This window comes from Hippopotamus amphibius, chromosome 5 (genome assembly GCF_030028045.1).
Source record: "Hippopotamus amphibius kiboko isolate mHipAmp2 chromosome 5, mHipAmp2.hap2, whole genome shotgun sequence".
Taxonomy (NCBI): domain Eukaryota; kingdom Metazoa; phylum Chordata; class Mammalia; order Artiodactyla; family Hippopotamidae; genus Hippopotamus; species Hippopotamus amphibius.
Genome location: NC_080190.1, coordinates 132,588,358 through 132,610,449, shown reverse-complemented (window position 1 = coordinate 132,610,449; position 22,092 = coordinate 132,588,358). Strand labels below are relative to the sequence as shown.

Below are 22,092 nucleotides of genomic sequence, written 5' to 3'. Positions count from 1 at the left end.
TTTGGCTAAGTTGGGTCTTTATTGCTGCACAGGCTTTTTCTAGTTGCAGCGAGCGGGGGCTACTCTTCATTGTGGTGCACAGGCTTCTCATTGCCATGGCTTCTCTTGTTGTGGAGCATGGACTCTAGGCACATGGGCTTCAGTTATTGTGGCACTGGGGCTCAGTAGTTGTGTCTCTCGGGCTTAGCTGTTCCACGACATGTGGGATCTTCCCGGACCAGGGATTGAACCGTGTCCTCTGCATTGGCAGGCAGATTCTTAACCACTGCACCACCAGGGAAGCCCCGGGACTAATATTAAGCATAAGTGAGTTTGGGCTTTCAACCAGAAAAGTGAGGTGGATTTTAAAATGTGGCTTTAAGAGTTTATGTAGAATTTTTGTCAGTTGTCTTCCAAGCAATATTCTCATCCTCTCTTTTCCATCCATCTCTTTGGAATCCCAAAGTTCTGGGATGACTGATTCCATCCAGAATCCAGGGATGAAACATATGACCTAGGCTAAGCCTGGGAGTGTTCCATCCAGTAGGCTACGGTGATTGGTTAGGGGTAGGCGGGTAACAGAACCAGTCCAATCAGAATTTTTCCTGAAAATGCTGATAGGAGAACTGTGTTGGCTTCTTCCTGCTGGATGTGAGAAAGCAAGCTATCCCAGGAACTTCAGGCTACCATCCTGGGAATGCAAGGAGAGCCAGCATTACACAGAAGGCAGTGTACAAACAGCAAGAAACTGGTCCTCAGGGTTATGCTTGGCGTTAGCCTTACCTCTGGGCATTTTATATGTAAATTCCCTTTATTGTTAAACCAACTGAGTGTGGTTTTCTATTATTTGTGACAAAATTCCTACTTCCTGAGTTTGCTTACCATAGTAAGACGTATACCGTAAGGGGTCACTACCTCTTTTAAGAAAACAAACATTGATTTAACCATAAAAACATTTACTCTTCTTTTCCCTCCAGTTGAATTTCAGTCTCACTTTCCCTTGTGATCTTTAATTGTTTACTCTTGCTATGACAAGCATATTCCAAAAGTCTATTGTTCCCATTTTTATGCTTCTACACAAGTATAATCAAAACCTCCTGCTCTAATTTCATCAAATCAGCATTTCTAGAACCCATTATGTACCAGGTGAAAAGAGTTCAAAGATATTACAGTTCTTGACTTTCAAGAAATTCACAGTCTAAGATAGTTTTCCAAATTTTACAAATAATTTTACTTGAAATTGTGGGAAATATATAGAAATTGGAAGCATGATACAAAGGAGTCTGTTTTACAAAGGAGTTTCCACATTTAGCACAGCTGAGATCTTCCCATTCTGCCTGCCCTTTCGAGGTATTTTCACTTTTGCTCCAAAGAGTTGGCCCAAAGTAGTCTGCCTGGGTCCCTCCCCTCCCGGCTGCTCCCTTTTCTCTCCATGGAAGAAGCCATTTTCATTTAATACCCAGAAGTAGTTTGATAGGCATCTTGGTTTTTCTTTAATTATTTTATTTTTTGAGGCAAAATTCAAATAACATAAAATTAATCATTTTAAAGTGAACAATTCAGTGACTTTTAGTTCATTTACAATGTTGTACAACCACTACATTTTCATCATCCCAAAACGTTTTCATCACCCCTCAAAAAATTCTGTACCCAGGAATTCCCTGGTTGTCCTGTGGTTAGGATTCCTTGCTTCCACTGCAGGGGTCATGGGTTCAGTCCCTGGTGAGGGAACTAAGATCCCTCAAACCACTCAGTGTGGCTGAAAAAACTGAAAAAACAAAAAACACTCTGTACGCATTAAGCAGTCATTCCCCTCTTCCCTCTCCTTTCAGTCCTTGGCAACGACCAGTCTGCTTTCTAACTCTGTGGATTTACCTACTCTGGATTGCTAATATAAATGTGTGGTCTTTTGTGTGGACCACAAAAAATGGAATCACGTATGGCTTCTCTCACTTAGCATAATGTTTTCAAAATTCATTCATGTTGTGGCATATAGTAGTACGTCATTCCTTTTTATGGCTGAGTCATATTCCCTTGTATATACCATATATATATATATATATATATTTTTTTTTTTTTGCCATGCAGGATCTGAGTTCCCTGACCAGGGATTGGACCCAGGTCACAGCAGTGAAAGTGCTGAGTCCTAACCACTAGCCCGGCAGGGACCTCCCCATCATTTGTTTATCAGTACATCAACTGATAGACATTTGGATTGTTTCCACTTTTGAGCTATTGCAAGTAGTACTGCTATGATCATATATACACAAGTATTTGAGTCTCCGTTTTCATTTCTTTGGGTATATACCTAGGAGTGGAATTTCTGGGTCATATGGTAATTCAGTTTTTAAGGAACCACCAAACTGTTTTCCATAGCAGATGTACCATTTTACATTCTTACCAGCAACCTATAAAGGGTTCTAATTTCTCCACATCCTCACTTCATCTTACACTTATTCTTATTTTTTTGATTATAGCCATATTGCTGAGTGTGAAGTGGTATTTCATTGTCTTTTTATTTGCATTTTTTAAGGATCAGTGATCTTGTGTATCTTTTCATGTGCTTGTTGACCATTTGTATATTTCCAAAGAAATGTTTTTGAAGTCTTTTGTTCACAGTTTAATTGAACTGCGGGTTGTTGTTTTTTTTTTGTAGATGAGCTTTAAAAGTTCTTTATATATTCTGGATAGTAGACCCATATCTGATATATGATTTGCAAATTATTTTCTCCCATTCTGTAGGTTGTCCTTTCACTTTCTTGATGATGTCCTTTGGTTCCTAGGCATTTGACTCTTCATTCAGCAAAACCACATTAACTACTCATCTTGGACTGCCCTCTTTGCTTCAAGCTTCTGAATGAAAAACAGACTTATCCTTCAATATCTGACATTAGAAATGACCTCACTCTGGGGGACTTCCTTGGTGATCCAGTGGTTAAGAATCCATCCTGCAATGCAGGGGACGTGGGTTTGATTCCTGGTCAGGGAACCAAGATCCTACATGCTGAGGGGCAACTAAGCCCGTGTGCTGCAACTACTGGGCCTGTGCCACAACTGAAGAGAGAAGCCCGCACGCTGCAATTAAGACCTGACACAGCCAAAAATTAAATACATAAATACATACTAAAAAGAAAAGAAAAGAAAAGAAATGACCTCACCCTTCCCGGGAGACCTGCAAGAATGTAGCTTCATCCCCATAGTGTAATACTATCTTAATATAAGAAAGCACAATAACCATAATATTCACATAACAGGGAATTGCACATATATGTAACAGAGAGGTACTATTTTTTTCTTGCAGACATCCTCAGTGAATAGCCATGGGGGGTTGCAGGAAACTATTGACCTGGTATCCTATGACCTTAAAGGTAGAAATCTTGAAAACTGTAGTGGGTCATGAGGTGATAGCGTGGTAATATGTTTTTGATACTTCATGAAGGCTTTAGATAAGGAAAGTTAGAGAAAAATTGGCAATTGTGGACCTAGCCCTGCCTCAGGAATATGGTGTGCTAGACAACAATGATGTTATTACATCTGTTAAGATGTTTCAGTTGCAAATAACAGAAAACCCAACTCAGAATGACAAACAGAAAGGATAATGTAGTGTCTTATAAAACAAGAAGTCTGGAAGAATAGCAGTACCAAGGCTCATTAATTCAGGGACTTAACCCTGTCATCAAGAGCCCAGGTTCTGTCTTTCTGCTCTGCCCCCCTCATAGTGCTGGGTAGTCCCTTCATGGTTGCAAGATGGTTACTGAAACTCCAGCAGCAGGCATCACTCTACATTAATAAGTGGCGTTAGAAAAGGAACTGTTTCATCCATGGGTCGCTCTCTCTTTTAAAAAATTGTGGCAAAATATATATAGCATAAAATTCACCATCTTAACCACTTTTAAGTGTAAGTTCAGTTGTATTAAGTACGCTCACATTTTGTGCAACCATCATTACCATTCATCTCCAGAACTCTTTTCATCTTACGAAACTGAAACTCTATACCCATTAAACAGTAACCCTTCTTTCCCTGCTCCCTCCAGTCCATGGAAACCACCATTCTACTTTCTGTCTCTGTGAATTTTACTATTCTAGTACCTCATATAAGTGGAATCATACACTACTTATACGTTCATAATGGGCTTAGTATAATATCCTCAAGATTCATCCACATTTTAGCATGTGTCAGAATTTCCTTTTTTAAGGCTAAATTCTACTGTATGGAGATTTGTTTATCCATTCATCTATTAATGAACATTTATTTTGCTTCCACGTTTTGGCTATTATAAATAATGCTTCTGTGAACATGAGTGTACAAGTATTTATTGGATTCCTTGCTTTCAATCTTTTTGAAAGTGGAATTGCTGGATCATATAGTAATTCTATATTTAATGTTTTGAGGAACCACTATACTGTTTTCCATAGCCTCTGCACCATTTTCATTCCTACCAACAGTGTACAATGGTTCCAGTTTTTCTACATCCTTACCAACACTGTTCTTTCTTCTTTTTTACACTAGCTATCCTAATGAGAGAGAGGTGATATCTCATTGTGATTTCAGTTTGCATTTCCCTGATGATCAGTGGTATTGAGCATCTTTTCATATGCTTATTGGCCATATTGTCTTTGGAGAAATGTCTGTTTAAGTCCTTTGTCCAATTTTTTGTTTTGTTTTTTAACAAATATCTATTTATTTATTTTTTAAATGTATTTACTTGTTTTATTTGTTTATTTTTGGCTGCATTGGGTCTTCATTGCTGCGTGTGGGCTTTCTCTAGTTGTGGCAAGCCGGGGCTACTCTTTGTTGCAGTGTGCGGGCTTCTCATTACAGTGGCCTCTCATTGCGAAGCACAGGCTCTAGGCATGCAGGCTTCAGTAGTTGTGGCATGCAGGCTCAGTAGTTGTGGCTCACGGACGGTAGAGCACAGGCTCAGTAGTTTTGGTGCACGGGCTAAGTTGCTCCATGGCATGTGGAATCTTCCCAGAGCAGGGATTGAACCCATGTTCTCTACATTGGCAGGCTGATTCTTAACCACTGGACCACCAGGGAAGTCCTACCCATTCTTTTTTATTTTTAAATTTTTTTATTATACAAGTCCTACCCATTCTTAAATTGTGGTTTTGGTGTTGTTGTTGAATTGTATGTAGTTCCTTTTATATTCTGGATATGAATCCCCTATTGGATATATTGATACACAGAAATTTTAAATTTTGATATAGTCCAATTTATCTATTTTTTTCTTTTGTTACTTCTGTTTTTGGTGTTTTATCCAAGAAATCATTGCCAAATCCAACATTATGAAGCATTTTCCCCGTGTTTTCTTCTAAGAGTTTTATAATTTTAGCTTTAAGAGCTAAGAAATCTCTTTTGAAAGCCCACTTAATCAACCTCCTTTCGTCTCACTGGCCTAAGTGGAACCACATGCTTCTCCCTAAGTCAGTCACTAGCGTGAAGAATGTAGTAGCCATGAAGGGAAATTAGGCCAAAAAGAGTCATTCTCTCAGGCTAGAACTGATGCCAGTTTTCCTAAAAGTCATGGTTTTAGGGGAATGAGGAGTGTGTATCCTAAACAAATCAGGATTCTCAGCATAAGAAGCAACATGGGACTTCCCTGGCAGTCAGTGGTTAGGACTCTGTGCGTCTACTGCAGGGGGCATGGGTTCGATCCCTGGTGGGGGAACTAAGATCCCTCAAGCCATGCAGCACGATCAAAAAAAAAGAAGCAGCAATCATCTATTTCTACTACAGTTGTCATCTCCCTTATTAGATATATCCTAACAGAAGAAAAGGGCATTTGGCACTAGCTCATTCATACTGGGCTTTGGCGTTTCCTGAGTCCATTCATCACCCCCACAACTGTGATTCTATAAGGTCTATCACAGTGAGTTAACATATATGTTCTGGTTTTTCAATGAAAATTAAAAAATCAAAAAATTTTAATAAGTTTATTTGTGTCATTAAAATGGCTCTATTCTGATCACTCCTGAGGAAACCAGTTAACAAGAGTTTCTAATCCTATGGGGTCAAGGCCCAGCTCTTAATGGCAGATCAAGGACCTAAACAACGATCATGCTAAGATGCTGCACCTCACCATGACTTTTGCCTCCAACAGTCAGTCAGCCACACCTGTTTACATTCTTATGTACTCATGGCTGATATTCTGACACAGATTCAGAATACATGGTCTCATGTGGGAATATCAAATAATGAAAAGAAAATGTTCCATAAATTAGTAAGAATAAAAATATAAAGCAATACACATAATCTCTCACCACCCCCAGAAGTGGTTATGTAGAAGAAAGAAATGAATACTTATTGAATACATAATATTTGTTAGGCATCCGTATGGGATTTTAGTAATTCACCATGGAGAATGGTGGATTAGAATATAATAATAATTTTAAAAAATGTTATGTGTATTTGAACACAATAAAAAAAGAAAACAGAAAAGAAAATGATATTCATAGTCAAATAACTCTGACCCTTCGTATAATGCTTTCTAGTCTTTTTATGTGTGAATTATTAACATTTTATTTCATTTTATATACAATAGTTGCAATCATAACATTTATGCATTTTTCCAAGCAAATAAAATAATTTTCCCATGTAATTCTGTTACTTATGAGTATCATTTTGATGGCTGTAAAATATATATATATATTTTTTATAAATTTATTTATTTATTTATTTGCTGCATTGGGTCTTTGCTGCTGCGGGGGCTTTCTCTAGTTGCAGAGAGCGGGGACTACTCTTTGTTGTGGTGCTCGAGCTTCTCATTGCGGTGGCCTCTCTTGTTGCAGAGCACAGACTCTAAGTTCACGGGCCTCAGTAGTTGTGGCACACAGCCTCAATAGTTGTGGCACACAGGCTTAGTTGCTCCAAGGCATGTGGGATCTTCCTGGAGCAGGGATCAAACTCGTGTCCCCTGCATTGGCAGGTGGATTCTCAACCACTGTGCACCTAGGAAGTCCCTGTAAAATATTTTGTTTTATGATTGTAGCACTTTACAATTACTATTTTATTGAACATTTACATTGTATCCAATTTCTTGTTATTACAAATGATGCAATACATGTTTTGTAAATAAAGGTGTTTTACCATTTTGTGATTACTTTCTTAAGTTTCCAAAATGAAAAGCACTGGGATCAGAGGGCATGAATATTTTAAGAATATGTGTATGGATCCAGTATTATCAATACTAACATATCAATATTCATTTAAATGTAGGATCCCTCTACTGGATTTTAAAACATATTACTACAACATGGCAAAAATGAAAATGTTACGGTATTGATCAAAAATTAAAAAAAAAATCAATTTGTAGAACAAACCTGATGCGTGGTACAAACAAGAGTATCTTTACCTTTCCACATGTTTTTTTCTCCATTCTTTCTTACAATAACCTTGTAAAAGCAACCAGAAAAGTTTTACTGTTTCAAATATTAGAAGTGAGGAAACTGTAAACCTAACGAAATCCTAAACACAACATTGTAAATCAACTATACTCCTATAAAAATTAATTAAAAAAAAAAAACTAAGGAAATCCTAAAAACCACTCAGTAATAGTGGAATTAAAATGGGATAAGACACTAAGCTTGATCAGCCAGTAGCAAGCTCCTAGGGCCCCTTGATCTGGTAGTGATGTAGCAATTAGAGAATACAATAAAGAATAGAAACCCCCCTATTACCATCCAGCTGCTTGACATTTAGATAACTGTATACTACTAACCATGACTTAAGTTTGTAGATTTGCAATTTAGAGACTATGGTCACTTCTCCTCTGCCAGCAGGTGGCAGTAGATATTGTAGCAGGGCCTTGGAGTCCAAAATGTAAAACCTTTGCCTGAGACTTAAATTTTCGACACGACTTTTTAAATTCAAGTAATAACAATAATAAACTTTATTAAAACAGCTGAATTTATTAACATCGTTTGTACCCTCTTTATTTCTGTTATTAGTACTGACCAGAATTTTAAAGTGTTGAATTATCAGTAAACACTGAGTTCTATGCATTTATGCTAGTCACTAAAGACCACTATTTTTAACAAATTTTAATAACTTCTTTTTAATGTCTCTTCTCATTTGTTTCCTTTCCATATCCACTGCCAACAATCTAAATTCAGACTTTTAACCCCCTCATATGAATTATTTAAAATTTTCCTAATGACCTTTTTTGCTTCTAGTCTTTCATTTTAATTCATTGTAAACATCCCAGGAAGAGTAATCTTCCTGACACAACTTTTATATAATTTCATTCTGCTTTCAAAAGGGTCAATGCTCAACCTCAACTCCTAAGTTCACTCCCAGTTTACAAAACAAATTCCAATGTGGAATTCATGACAATCCTCCATTGGACCTCAACTGACCTCTCCCATCTTTAGCTCCTACATCCAAACTCATCTACTTACTAATTACACTGGTCTTTCTGCTTTGGCTCAAATTGTGAAACCAACCAGTAACTCTCTCCCCTTCTCTTTGGCCATCTCAATCTTATCTATTCTTCAGAAACTGTTTAGTTCAAATTCCAGTTCCATAAAGATTTAACTGACCATCCCAATTCTCATTTATTCAACAACTCATTTGACTATATATATAGAGGAGATCTATCTGTCTGTCTGTCTGTCTGTCTGTCTATCTATCTATCTATCTATCTATCTAGTACTACTTGTATCCAGGTACTGTTAGGCAAGAAAATACAACCATAAAAATTGTGTAGTTCCTTTCTTCAAGGGGTTTGCAGTTTCTAAAAGGAAGTTTAATTACAGTGCAAGAATAAGTGATGTAATAAAGTGTACAGTAAGAGCATTTAGGAGCCCCCTGCTTGTATTGGGTGTGGTGGTCGGAGAAATTTCCCCAAGTTCTGAAAAATGAATAGGGAGTTAGCTGGCAAAGAAAGGACAAGGGCATTTCAGACAGAGGAAAAGAGCATGATTAGAAGCATTAGACGCATAAGAAAACATTTATAATCTGAAGACCATAATCAAAACAAAACAAAACCACTCGAGCATTCTAAACACTTAAGTAGTTTTAAATGCTCACTCTCAAATTCTGTACTTAAGCTAGGAAATTAGTTGGCCAAATCTGTATCTTAGAAGATCCCTCAGGTGTCATTCTGGAGGCTGGATTCGAAGAGAGCAAGACCAGCTAGAAGGCTGTTGCAGTACGATGGACAAAGGCAGAGGAGCTCAGCTCAGGGAGGGCAGGAAGGACAGAGAGGAAGGGCCACATGTGAATGTCACTATGGAGGTGAGATGCTCAGGACTGACTGGATGGGATCGGAATGACTGCCATCTCTGGCTTAAGCAAGAGAATGAAGAGTGGTAGAATAAGTGGATGGTGGTCTAAGGATCCCCATTATATCGGATGGGGGGAACTGAAGATCATTGAGACTAAGTAACCCTCCCAAGATCACACAGTGAATGTAACACACCCCAGAGCACAGCGAATCTGTTTGCTGCTCCCGATCCACTTGCTACCCTTCTCTGCTCTGCTCCATCACCTGGTTGGCTGTACACTGTATCACCTGGGGCTTTCTGCCCTCTGGCTTCTAATTGGGTCTGGTCCAAGGGAGAAACAGAGATCACAGTGTGGGAGGAAAGAGAGACTGAGGAATGCATTTTCCCTAGCTCTCTCCTGAAGCGAGGGAAAGCTGAGGTTTTATCAGGGTTGAATTCCTCCAGATCAGTGTTTCTCAAGCTATCAGTGGCGAATGATCTTTTTTTAAAAATTATCACCCACAACTGGTCAACAACTTAAAAAAAAAAAATTACCAGAAAAGCAAAATGGAAAAACCCCAAAGACATACAAAATATAATCCCCAGGTTTTATATTATTTGATTCGACAAATGTAACATTAATCTGTTAAATTGCTATAGAAGTTTCTAAATGCTCACTCTCAATTTCTGTACTTACCTCTTTGGATGGTAACAAATAGTCTGTACACTGCTGGCCTTGTGTTTATGCCTGCAGCTCTGATGATTCCCTGTGAAGGCTCCTTCCCTTGCTTCCTCAGCCCTTGGGGCGTAATGGCGTCTCAGGATTGCTTGCCCAGAATTTTTACCCTTGACTCTGCTCACACCGCTGTAAATAGTTCTTTCATTAAACATTCTTTTTTTTTTCAGCTTTATTGAAGCATAACACATTCATTAAACTGCATATATTTAAAGTGTACAATTCACTGATTTTCGACAATGTTCACTGAAACTATCACCACAATCAACACAACGATCATATTCATTACCTTGAAAGTTTCATTCAACATTTAAAAAAAATTATTATTAAACATCCATGAATTAACCTTCTGAATGTGCCATCTCTTTCTTGTCAAAACTCTGAACCCTGATCTCAAAAATTCATATAATCTCTTAGTACTGTACTCTACAGTTTTATAAAGTCACCTCTCTAATATTTGTGTTTTATTTCTACAGTTCTATTATTAACTCATTTAAGAGCGTGATCATATTTCATTTTTCTGCATATGTCCTACTGAGCTCAGAAGAACACTTTTAAAGTAGTTATTTAAGTTCACAATTGTCTGATTGCAATAAATAAAGACCCACTCAAGCTATTTAAATTCAAGGGGATTACAGTAAGAAAAATTAATCTCAAACATGGCTGGCCCTCCTTCAGCAAAACTGCTTCTTGATTCACAGCAGCTCTAGGACCTCAGCAGAGCTGATCAACACTCATTCTAGTCTAGTCCTTTGTCATTAATTTGACTCTGCTCTACTCCATGAACCTGCGTCCTTCTGTCCTACTATCAGCTGGGAATTTCACTTGAGTCTCTCATCTTTTGCATCAGGCCACATAAGTCAGAGGTTATGCCAACTGATGACTCCCCACAACCTACTTTATGCCTGGTGACTGTCCTTGGTCAAGTTAGCTGGAGCTGGGAGACCAGGTTATAGCCACTGCACAATCTGAGGAAGACTTAGGCAAAGGTGGAATCTCTGGTGTGGAAGCATAAGTGGATCCAGGGAGAGAAAGAGAGAGAGAGAGAGAGAGACAGAAAGAGAGAGAGAGAGAGAGAGAGAGAGAGGAATCTAATATTTGCTCATCAATTAACATAAAGTTCTTATGTAAAAGCAAGTTTTTAGCCAATTCAATTCATTCTACCAGCCATCTTCAAATCCACCCAGTCTTTGTACTTATGACCTACCTCATTTAATGTGCTAAAAGAAAGAATAATCCAGAAGATTGATGTCACTAGCCCTTAAAAAAGTACAGAAATAATTAAAGATGTTAAGGTTCCGGTTCAAGATGACAACGTACAGTAATAGGATCCTGAACTCACCTCCTCCCACAAACACACCAAATCTAGGGCTACGTGTAGAACAAACTCCTCTGCAAAAAAACCTAAGGTTGTTAAAAGCAAGTTTAGATTTAGCTGCAATGGCTAGTAGTTAAGTTCTAAAAAGTTAGAGCAGTTTCTTTTCTGTATACTTCTCACAGCCTCTGACATGCACGGTGAAGCTGTAAGAGGGTGCTAAGGTATACAGGACTTCTCAAATTCTTTTTGATCATAGGAACCTTGTTCCATGGGGCTTCCTGAGGGAACATGCTTTGAGAGATTTTGGATTTGCTGATTACAGTAGAACAATTACAAAAAAGGAGAAGTGTCATATGTAAGGCTTATGGTCTACATAATGCCGGCTCTGTAGAACTGAACCACAGTTTTGGCTGTTTGCCTGTCTTTAAAATAGACAGGATCCCAGAGTGTTATGCCTTTATGAGGTTGGAAAAGAGCTGGAAAATAGATGGGGTCATTAAATCTTTCTAAACAACTGGCACTCATGGGTGTGCTTATTTCAAGATAATTTGTACAGATAATAGTTTACAATCTATGCTTCTCAAATCTTTAGGTAATCTCCAGACTACATTCTCAGGAATGATGTGGAAGTTTCACAGCAAGTCCTTGGCAGTAGGGAATTATCATAACAAAGTCTTATGGAGAAAGGGCGGTGGCAGCTGTTAATTTTAATCAATGTGCTCAGAGAGGGAGGAAAATGAAGGCCCTTTGTATTCCCAGTGGTGCATGGTTGTCGGTGCAGTTGGCAGTTTGCCAGACTCTCAAATCAGTTGTCCTTGATGTACTTGATCTCTGGAGAGACTGAAATGCTTGGCAGTTCACTCCAACCCTCCTCCTGCTCTGTGTACTGCTGTGCATGTCAGTCACCTTGGAAAAGAGCTCATCTGTTACCAAACACAACACGGACTTGCTGTGGGCTGCTTAGCTCTCTCCCACCATCTCTGCCCTTTTTGTCACCATGCCCCGGCAAGTGTTCAGATTTGCATAAATTGCATTTTACATTACAGGCATTTTTTTTGTTTTTCTTCAAATGATTCTTTTCACTGCAGGGTAGTGAAAATCAAAGAAGGAAAGACACTGTAACTGGTAAAACAGCAATAGCTACTGTTTACAGAGCACTGTTCTGGGGGCGTTTCTAATCTGATGAGCAAAAGAGATAGAAGTGAAAGAAAAAGAATAGTACAATCCAAGCATTTGATATATAAAACATCCATAATACATAATTCTATGTGTGATTTGAAATAGTGAAAAAGAAATCAATTCATTCAATAAACATTTTTGAATGTTTAGTGTGTGCCAGGAACAGGGTATCATCACTACCTTGGAAAAAGCTCATAGGTTGGAAGAGGGACACTAACCTATGAAGAAGTGGCAAAAGCTGGTTGGGCACTAGACCTTAATCTTTGAATATACTCCGAAGTACAGATAAAAAAATATCAAATCTGAGGAGTGGGGGAGCTGTGTGGTGCAGGAAGTAGGTATATACCACATTTTGTTTATCCATTTATTCATGGATGGATATTTGGCCTCTTGCCACCTTTTGGCCGTTGTGAATAGTGTTGCTATGAACACTCACATGCAAGTATTTAAGTACCTGTTTTCAGTTCTTTTAGTATATGCCTAGCAGTGGAATTGCTGGGTCATATGGTAATTCTATATATTTTTTGAGGAACTGTCAAACTGCTTTCCACAGTGACTACACCAGTATACATTCCCAATGTACAAGGGTTCCAATTTCTCTACATCCTCGCCAACTCTAATTAAAAAACAACAATAAAAAACAACAACAACAAAACTGTAGCCATCCTAATGGGTGTGAAGTATCTTACTGTGGTTTTGAGTTGCTTTTCCTTAATGACTTAAGATGTTGAGCATTTTTTCACATACATATCGGTCATCTGAACTTCTTTGGAGAAATGCCTATTCAAGTTCTCTGGCCATTTTTTCATTGCGTGGTTTGTCTTTTTGTTGTTGAGTTGTAGAATTTGCTATATATAGTATAGACAATAGACCCTTATCAAACATAACTTGCAAATTTTTAAAAATATATTTATTTATATTGGCTGTGTTGGGTCTTTGCTGTGCGTGGGCTTTCTCTAGTTGTGGCAAGCATGGGCTACTCTTTGTTGCAATGCGCGTGTTTCTCATTGCAGCAGTTTCTCTTGTTGTGGAGCACAGGCTCTAGGCACGTGGGCTCAGTAGTTGTGGCACACAGACTTAGTTACTCCGTGGCATGTGCAATCTTCCCAGACCAGGGAGCGAACCTGTGTTCCCTGCAATGGCAGCGGGATTCTTAACCACTGCGCCACCAGGGAAGTCCCACCAGTTTTAATTACTGTAGTTTTGTAGTAAGTTTTGAAATAAGGAGGTATGTATCCTTCAAATTTGTTCTTTTCTTCAAGATTGTTTTGGCTATTTGGGGGCCCCTTGCAATTCCACATGAATTTGAAGAGCAGATTTTCCATTTAAGGAAAAAAAGGCTGTTAGACTTTTGATAGGGATTGCATTGAATTTGTAGATTGCTTTGGGTAATATTGTCATCTTAACAATATTGTCTTCCAATCCATGAACATGCAATGTCTTTCTAGTTACTTAAATTCTCTTTAATTTTTTCAGCAATGATTTGTAGTTTTCAGTGTACAAGCTATTCACCTTGTTGGTTAAATTCATTCCTTAGGTATTTCATTCTTTTGGATGCTACTGTAACTGTATGTAGGTTTTTGAAAGCCATATTGAGGGGGTCATATTCAAAGTAGAGGAAAACAGGTAAGCAAGGGCACAGAGATGTGAAATACCTCTGGATTAAGGGAACCATATCTAGATGTGAATCGCTGAATCATCAAAGTGGGACAAGGTTAAAGAGTGGGCAAGAAAAAGTGAATTTGGGGCCGTATACACTGTGAGACGTGATGCATAGCCAATCACAGTTCTGGGCTCTCCCAGTAGTCTGGTTAATACATCTCTCTTTTTTGACCTCCTATACATCTTTCTGCCCTCTGAATCACAGCTGATGATCACACTGAGATAACAGAAACCATCAAAAAGGAACTCCCTTATTTCCACATACTAAATCACTACTCCCATCTGTTGTGTACCCATGGACTCCTTCTTGCCCCTGGTTACCAGGGAGCAGGTATTCTTTCCAGCAAAGGTCACTTTCTACTTGGCTACCAGATACCATCCCTCCCATCCACTCAATACACTGCTGCATGAAGTGTCCCCCTCTTCCTTCATCATCACTGTTTCTCCTTTGCTTCATTCTCAGGAATCTACATGCTCTATTATCCTCCATCCTAAAAATACTCTTGATTCCATGTTCCCCTCCAACAATTACCTCATTCCTTTGTTCTGTGCAACAAAAGTTCTCGGAAGAGTTGTTTATACAAGTTTTTCACATTCCTCAATTCTTATTCATCTTTAAAAATTTTATTTTTTATTAGGTAATACATGTACATGGAAATAAATTCTATTTCTGTACCTTAGCCATCAAGCTCCCTTCCCTGGAGGCAAAAACAATGATCAGTTTCTGGTATAATTATTTCAGAGATAGTTTATTAAATTCAAATACACACATGGTACCTATGTGCAACACAAAGAGTGAAGCCTAATATAATATATGGACTTTAATAACAATGTATCTGGTCTGTCATATAGAGTGAAGTAAATCAGAAAGAGAAAATCAAATACTGTATGCTAATGCATATATATGGAATCTAGACAAATGGTACTGATAACCTAGTGGCAGGGCAGGAATAGAGATGCAGATGTAGAGAACGGACTTGAGGACACCAGGGGGAGGGGGAAGCTGGTACGTAGTGAGAGAGTAGCATCAACATATACATACTACCAAATGTAAAATAGATGGCTAGTGGGAAGCTACTACAGAGCACAGGGAGATCAGCTTGATGCTTTGTGAAGACCTAAAGGGGAGGGATAGGGAGGTTGGGAAGGAGGCTCAAGAGGGCGGGGATATGGGGATATATGTATACATACAGCTGATTCACTTTGTTGTACAGCAGAAACTAACACAATACTGTAAAGCAATTGTACTCCAATAAAGACTTAAAAAAACAAAACAAAAAACAATATGTCAAAAAAAACCCAATGTATCAATACTGGCTCATCAATTGTAATAAATGTACCATCCTGGGAATTCCCTGGCAGTCCAGTGGTTAGGACTCAGCACTTCTACTATTGTGGTGGCCCGGGTTTAACCTCTGGTCGGAGAACTAAGAGTGGTGCAGTGCGGCCAAATAAGTAAATATAAATTATAACGCAAAATAATAATAATAGGAATCCTTGATAGGAAAAAGTGGATATATAGGTAGGAACTCTATACCATATGCTCAATTTCCCATAGAACTAAAGCTGCTCTAAAAAATAGCTTATTATTATTATTATTATTAGGGTGTGCCTCTTGTGGATCTTGGTTCTCCCACCAGGGATTGAATCCATGCCCTCGTCAGTGAAAGTGTGGAGTCCTAACCACTGGACTGCCAGGGAATTCTCCCAATATTATTATTTTTTTAAATCTACCTCACACTACTCTTAGGTCAAAAATAAATCAAAGATAAGAAAATCAGACTATGTAAAAAAATACCAACAATAAAAGCAGTATGTGGTATATTAGTTACAGTTAAAGTGGAGCTTAGGAAAGAACTGGTAGACATAAATATATAGTAATAAATAAGAATATAAGAAATTTAAGCATCACTATATAAATCAGAGAAAGAACAGCACAGAAGCCTAGAGAGCAGAAAGAAGAAATTGGCAAATTCAAAAGCAGAAACTAAAGAATCAGAAAACAGAAAAATGATAAAGGTAAGAAATATAAATGCAAGATCTGGTTCTTTGAAAAAAACAAATAGTAAAAGATAAACTTAGCTAATAGAGGAAATTGGATGGCTGGGGAAGGGGGTAGATGGGAGATTTACTTTAAAAAATTAAAAATTAATTTATTATTATGTTTCAGACATACCAAAAGGTACAATGTTAGGCACACCTGTGAAACAACCAATAATCTAAAAAATAAAACATTATCAAAGCATTTGAAGCCCACGTGCACTTCTCAATTACATCTCCCTCTGGTTCACCACTATCTTGAAATTTTAATGTTTATCATTCCAATGCATTTCATTAAATTTTATAACATACATATGCTCTTAAAAATTTATGTTATTTTATATGTTTGGAACTATTTAAATGCTATATTCTCTTCAACATGTGAAGAATAAGTGTTTGCTTAACTATTTTTTAGATTATCCATGTTAGTAGATATAGCACTGGTTCCTTCTTTCTACCTGCTTTATATTAGTGCATTGTGTAAATAAACCAGAGTTTACTGATTATTTCTTACTAATGAGAATTAAGTTTACAGCTTTTTAAAACGATAAAGTGTTGCCATGAATATTCTTATATCTGTCGATATTTCTTTGGGCACGTGCAAGAGTTTTCCTAGAAGTGCGGCAGGCACACATAATTTTACTAGAAAATTCCTAATTGCTCTCCCAAGCACTTGTGCCAATTTAGACTACTAAATAATTCCAACTGTTGTAATGTTCATCAACAGGGAGACAAGGAGGCTTACTTTTCACTCTACATTTTAACTGTTCATTGCATTTCACGTTTTACAATTTTTTGAATTTTATTTAAATTTTCGCAACAAACCTGTGGATTAGGTATTATTATCGACAATGCATATAATCCACACGAGAAAACAAAAACTCTCTTCGTTTAGAGAGTTTTTTTTTTTTCTTTCTTTTTTTAATCTTACTTTTCAACCTCGCGGACTGCACCTTTTTCCTGCCAGCCCCGGGAAGGCTGCTTGCTGACCGGTCACTGGGCTGGGTGTCCTGGGTGGGAAGCGTTCCCCACCCCTCCTCCGCCTCTCCTAAGCCTGCGCCGCGCTCCGCCACCCCGAGGCTGTCGTGGCTCTAAAACGCGGTAGGACGATGCAGTTTGGACCACTGGAGACTCCGTATTCCTCTGTCTTCTCCCTCCTCCTCTCTCGGGGCTCTGAGGGCGCCTTCCGCCGCGCTGAAGAAAGCTGGGCTGGCGACTTCCGGCAGCGCGACGCGTCGCGATAGGTCCAGGCTTGCGGGGCCAGCGGTCTGGTCACAGGAAGTACCGCTGTCGCTCCCTCTCCTGAGCCGCTGTCGCAGAGCTTGGCGGGCTGCCCCGGAAGTCCTCCCCCGTCCCCCGCCCGCGGCAAACATGGCGGTGGACTCGGCTATGGAGCTGCTATTTTTAGACACTTTTAAACACCCGAGCGCTGAGGTAAGGCTTGGCGACGTGATTCCGACCCTGTTTCTCGACTTGGGGACCCTTACAAAATCGTTAGGCGTGCTCCGACTTTGCCTCGTGCCGATTGCGGCGTAGTTTGGGTGTGGGCGCCGCGTCTGAGGGCGTGCGGCGGTACCCCTCCCACCCGCATTTCCCTGCGTTACTTTAGGTCCGGCCTTGTCTTTGAGTTGGCTGCTCTACTTGCTTTCCTCTCCCACCCTCCCCGCAACGCCCCCCGGGTCCGCTTTGGGCCTTGAAAAGGATCATGGGTCTCAGGTTTACCTCAGGTGGTTGGGGGTCTTGGACACCTTGTGTTTGACAGTTAGTGTTGGTGACCGAGCGGTTCACGTTGGCTTCCTGGTTCTCACATCCCTTCCCCTAGGTCCCTTTTTTAACAGGAGTTATGCCACCCAGGTGTGACACTCATTTGGCTTAGGATTGCGGCGTTCTCTAGTTTGTCTTGAAACTTTAATAGTACTTATCTCTTGGAAAGATTTTACACATTAGAGCAAGAAGTATTTATACCGAACGTTTTTTGCGTGGAGAATACCTGCATGAAGAGGAGAGAATTGTGGTCAAACTGTAAAGGACAGTTGTGTTGTTTTGAGTGGCGAGAGTGGGCTGTCGTAGAGTCATTGTTCTGTATTAACTTGAGCGCCCCTGAATGTGTGACTGGCTCTGCCACATGTAAATTGAGTAGCTAGTTAACCAAAGGTTCCCAAAAGCTGGCCAAGAACAAACAGTAATGAAGTCCATAGAGAAATTTAACGAACCACCAGAGCTCACATTTCTCTGTCAGTGTAAACAATCAATTTAGAGAACTTTTTTAAAGAAATTGAGGTATAGTTGATTTACAATATTAGTTTCAAGTGTACAACATGGTGATTCACAATTTTAATAGATTGTACCCCATTTAAAGTTATTATAGGGACTTCCTAGGTGGTGCAGTGGTTAAGAATCCGCCTGCCAGTGCAGGGGACAGGGGTTTGATCCCTGCCCCAGGAAGATACCACATGCTGCGGAGCAACTTAGCCCGTGTGCCACAGCTATTGAGCCTATGCCCTAGAGCCAGTTGAGCCACAACTATTGAGCCTGTGTGGCTGCAACTACTTAAGTCTGAGAGCTTCGAGCCTGTGCTCCACAAGTGAGGCCACCACAATGAGGAGCCTGCGCACCACAAGGAAGAGTAGCCCCTGCTCGCAGCAACTAGAGAAAGCGCATGTGCAGCAACAAAGACTCAATGCAGCCAATAAATAAACAAATGAATAAGTTAATTTTAAAAAGCTATTATAAAATATTGGCTGTGTTTCCTGTGCTATACAGTATATCCTTGTAGCTTATTCTATACATACAGTAGTTTATACCTTAAGAGAGAACTTTTCTTTCTTCAGAGATAGGGATGGTAGTGGGTAACAGTTGTACTTTGATACTTCGTAAAATAAAAAGTTTGACAACCTTAATCTTCTGATTATTTTAAAGAATGGTTTATAGGTCTATAAAAATCAAATATTTGGAAACTTTAGCATATTTCACTAACGATGAATTATTTGTGGTCTCTCATTCCATGTGGGTCAATTAGCTCTGTTTGTTCAATGACTATACTTCTCTGACTGTAGTTCCAGCTGGGCTTTAGAAAACTCACAATGGAGGCAGTAGTTGGATAAGAACAAACCTTGCATGAGTACAGAAATGGAGAACAGTTAAAAATGAAAGAAAAGCATATGTTGGATTAGTTTTGTAGTATTTTAGTTTAGGAAAGTTAGCATTCATTCACTTATTATATATTTAGAAATCTAGTATTCACTCATTCTTAAGGAAGCATTGAGGACCACAGAGAGGATAGGACCAGTAGTAAATACCTTCTGGCAATGATTGAGGAAGGCTTAGTAGAGATCACAATTGAACTGAGTTTTTTTTTTTTAATTTAATTTTTATTTATTTATTTAATTTGTTTTTGGCTGCGTTAGTTTTTTTTGTTGTTGTTGTTAAATAACTTTATTTATTTATTTATTTATTATTTTTTGGCTGCACTGGGTCTTCATTGCTGCACACAAGCTTTCTCTAGTTGTGGCAAGCTGGCGCTACTCTTCATTGCAGTGCACGGGCTTCTCACTGCGGTGGCTTCTCTTATTGCACAACACAGGCTCTAGGCACCCAGGCTTCAGTAGTTGTGGCTCGTGGGCTCAGTAGTTGTGGCTCGAGGGCTCTAGAGCACAGGCTCAGACGTTGTGGCACACAGGCTTACTTGCTCTGTGGCATGTGGGGTCTTCCCAGATCAGGGATTGAACCCGTGTCCCCTCCATTGGCAGGCAGATTCTCAACCACCGTGCCACCAGGGAAGTCCCGCTGCGTTAGTTCTTTATTGCTGCACACGGGCTTTCTCTAGTTGCTGAGAGTGGGGGCTACTCTTCATTGTGGCGCACAGGCTCCTCATTGTAGTGGCTTCTCTTGTTGTGGAGCACAGGCCCTAGGCGCGTGGGCTTCAGTAGTTGCGGCACATGGGCTCAGTAGTTGTGGCTCACAGGCTCTAGAGCACAGGCTCAGTAGTTGTGGCGCATGGGCTTAGTTGCTCTGCGGCATGTGGAATCTTCCCAGGGCAGGGCTCAAACCTGTGTCCCCTGCATTGACAGGCAGATTCTTTCCCACTGCACCACCTAGGAAGTCCCCTGAACTGAGTCTTGAAGGAGTAGTTTTTTGGGGATGATATGGAATATTGGGAGGTTTGTTCTCAAGGAGTTTATAACTAGTACTGGAGATTGAGGTCCACAAAATTATGATTCAAATTAAATTATGACGAGTGCATAAAGAGACAGAGTAGAAATTTCTTTTTTTAACATTTATTTATTTGTTTATTGGCTGCATTGGGTCTTCGCTGCTGCAGTTGGGCTCTCTCTAGTTGCAGCGAGCGGGGGCTACTCTTCCTTGTGGCTTGCAGGCTTCTCATTGCAGTGGCTTCTCGTTGCAGAGCATGGGCTCTAGGTGCATGGGCTTCAGTAGTTGTGGCATATGGGCTTAATAGTTTGGCTCATGGGCTCTAGAGCGCAGGCTCAGTAGTTGTGGCTCATGGGCTTAGTTGCTCCTCAGCATGTGGGATCTTCCTGGACCAGGGATCGAACCTGTGTCTCCTGCATTGGCAGGCGGATTCTTAACTGCTGCGCCACCAGGGAAATCCCAGAGTAGAAACTTCTTGAGGTTTGTTTCCTTTATTTCCCAAATGCCCATCAACGTGTGATGTATTAGGACCCTAGTCAATATTTAGCCCCCTTTGGTGGTACAAATAAAGGCTATGTGATTTCAGAGGAGGGACAGATCACTTTTTATTTGAGAGTATCAGGGAAGACTTCATCAAGGCAAGTGGCATATGAATTTGGTCTTTAGTGGTAGAGGATATGTTCCACAGTTATAGATAGGAAATGAGGACATTCTCCTGGCATAGTCAGTCCTTTGAAAAGGTATGCTGAAGTAGCAGTGTGAAGTGGCACCTGATGGGCAGTTTGAAGCCAGATCACGGAGTTCCTTAAATGGTCAGCAAAGGAGCATGGTCTTTATTTTGTAAGAAATAAGTAGTTTTTGAGTAGGCAAATGATACGATTAGTAAAATCAAGGTAGGTTAGTACACCAGTACATTGGTACATCAGTAATGCCTAAAGTGGTTCAGAATAATTAGAGGTGGCAAATCAAGAAGAAAAAATGAGACAAAATGAAAACTTGAGTTAGCAGATGGGCAGTAATCTTTGTTAGCATTTATTGAATGCTTATTTTGTGCAAGACGCAGTGCTTTGGAAATTTAAATACATTATCTCTAATCCATCCATCAATTTTGAAAGATAGTTGTCACTATTTAATAGGTAAGGAAACTGAGCACTAGAGGTTAGGTGACTTTTCCTAAAGTGGCATGGCTGAATTAAGATATAGCAGTGCACATTTCCTGGCTCTAAAGCTGTGCAATGCTATGTTCCAGTGGGACTAAGGAGGAGGGAATAGGTACAAGATACATTTTGTTTATAGAATTAACAGGATGGCAACTGATCGTGTGAGAGAGGTTAAAAATGATAGAATTCTAGTTACAGAGAACTGGTGGAATTAGAACTGGCAGGGCCATTGTTAGTCATAGAAAAGTCTGAAAGTGGGTTTGAAATGGGCTTGATGGGAACAAGATATTTTAGTTTTCAATTTGTTTAGTCATACACCAGACAGATTTGCACAGTAGGAAGTTGGGAGTCTGTTTAACAGTTATTTTTTATTTATTTATTTATTTATTTATTTATTTATTTATGGCTTTGTTGGGTCTTGGTTGCTGTGTGCAGGCTTTCTCTAGTTGTGGCAAACAGGGGGCCACTCTTCGTTGTGGTGTGTGGGCTTCTCATTGCGGTGGCTTCTCTTGTTGAGGAGTACAGGCTCTAGGTGTGCGGGCCTCAGGGGCTGTGGCATGCTGCCTTAGTAGTTGTGGCTCATGGGCTCTAGAGCACAGGCTCAGTAGTTGTGGTGCACTGGCTTAGATGCACCACGGCATGTGGGATCCTCTTGGACC

General features: G+C 39.7%; 1 protein-coding gene and 1 long non-coding RNA gene across 5 annotated transcripts in view; one reads left to right on the top strand and one right to left on the bottom strand.

Annotated features, from left to right (window-relative positions):
* Positions 1–6,560: 6,560 nt before the first annotated feature.
* Positions 6,561–17,382, bottom strand: LOC130853269 (uncharacterized). Of its 2 annotated transcripts, XR_009053709.1 has the most exons (4): positions 17,053–17,382; positions 9,884–10,051; positions 7,335–7,374; positions 6,561–6,942 (listed from the first exon to the last, which is right to left on the bottom strand). It is a non-coding gene; the product is annotated as an uncharacterized LOC130853269 (long non-coding RNA). The 2 variants fall into 2 exon arrangements; XR_009053710.1 differs by lacking the exon at positions 7,335–7,374.
* Positions 17,301–22,092, top strand: part of VIRMA (vir like m6A methyltransferase associated) — a 63,935-nt gene continuing 59,143 nt past the window's right edge. For all 3 annotated transcript variants that reach the window (XM_057734907.1, XM_057734906.1, XM_057734905.1), the window contains exon 1: positions 17,301–17,555. In XM_057734907.1, coding sequence (XP_057590890.1) covers positions 17,493–17,555 — 63 coding nt within the window. In that variant the 5' untranslated portion in view covers positions 17,301–17,492. The remainder of the gene's footprint in view (positions 17,556–22,092) is intronic.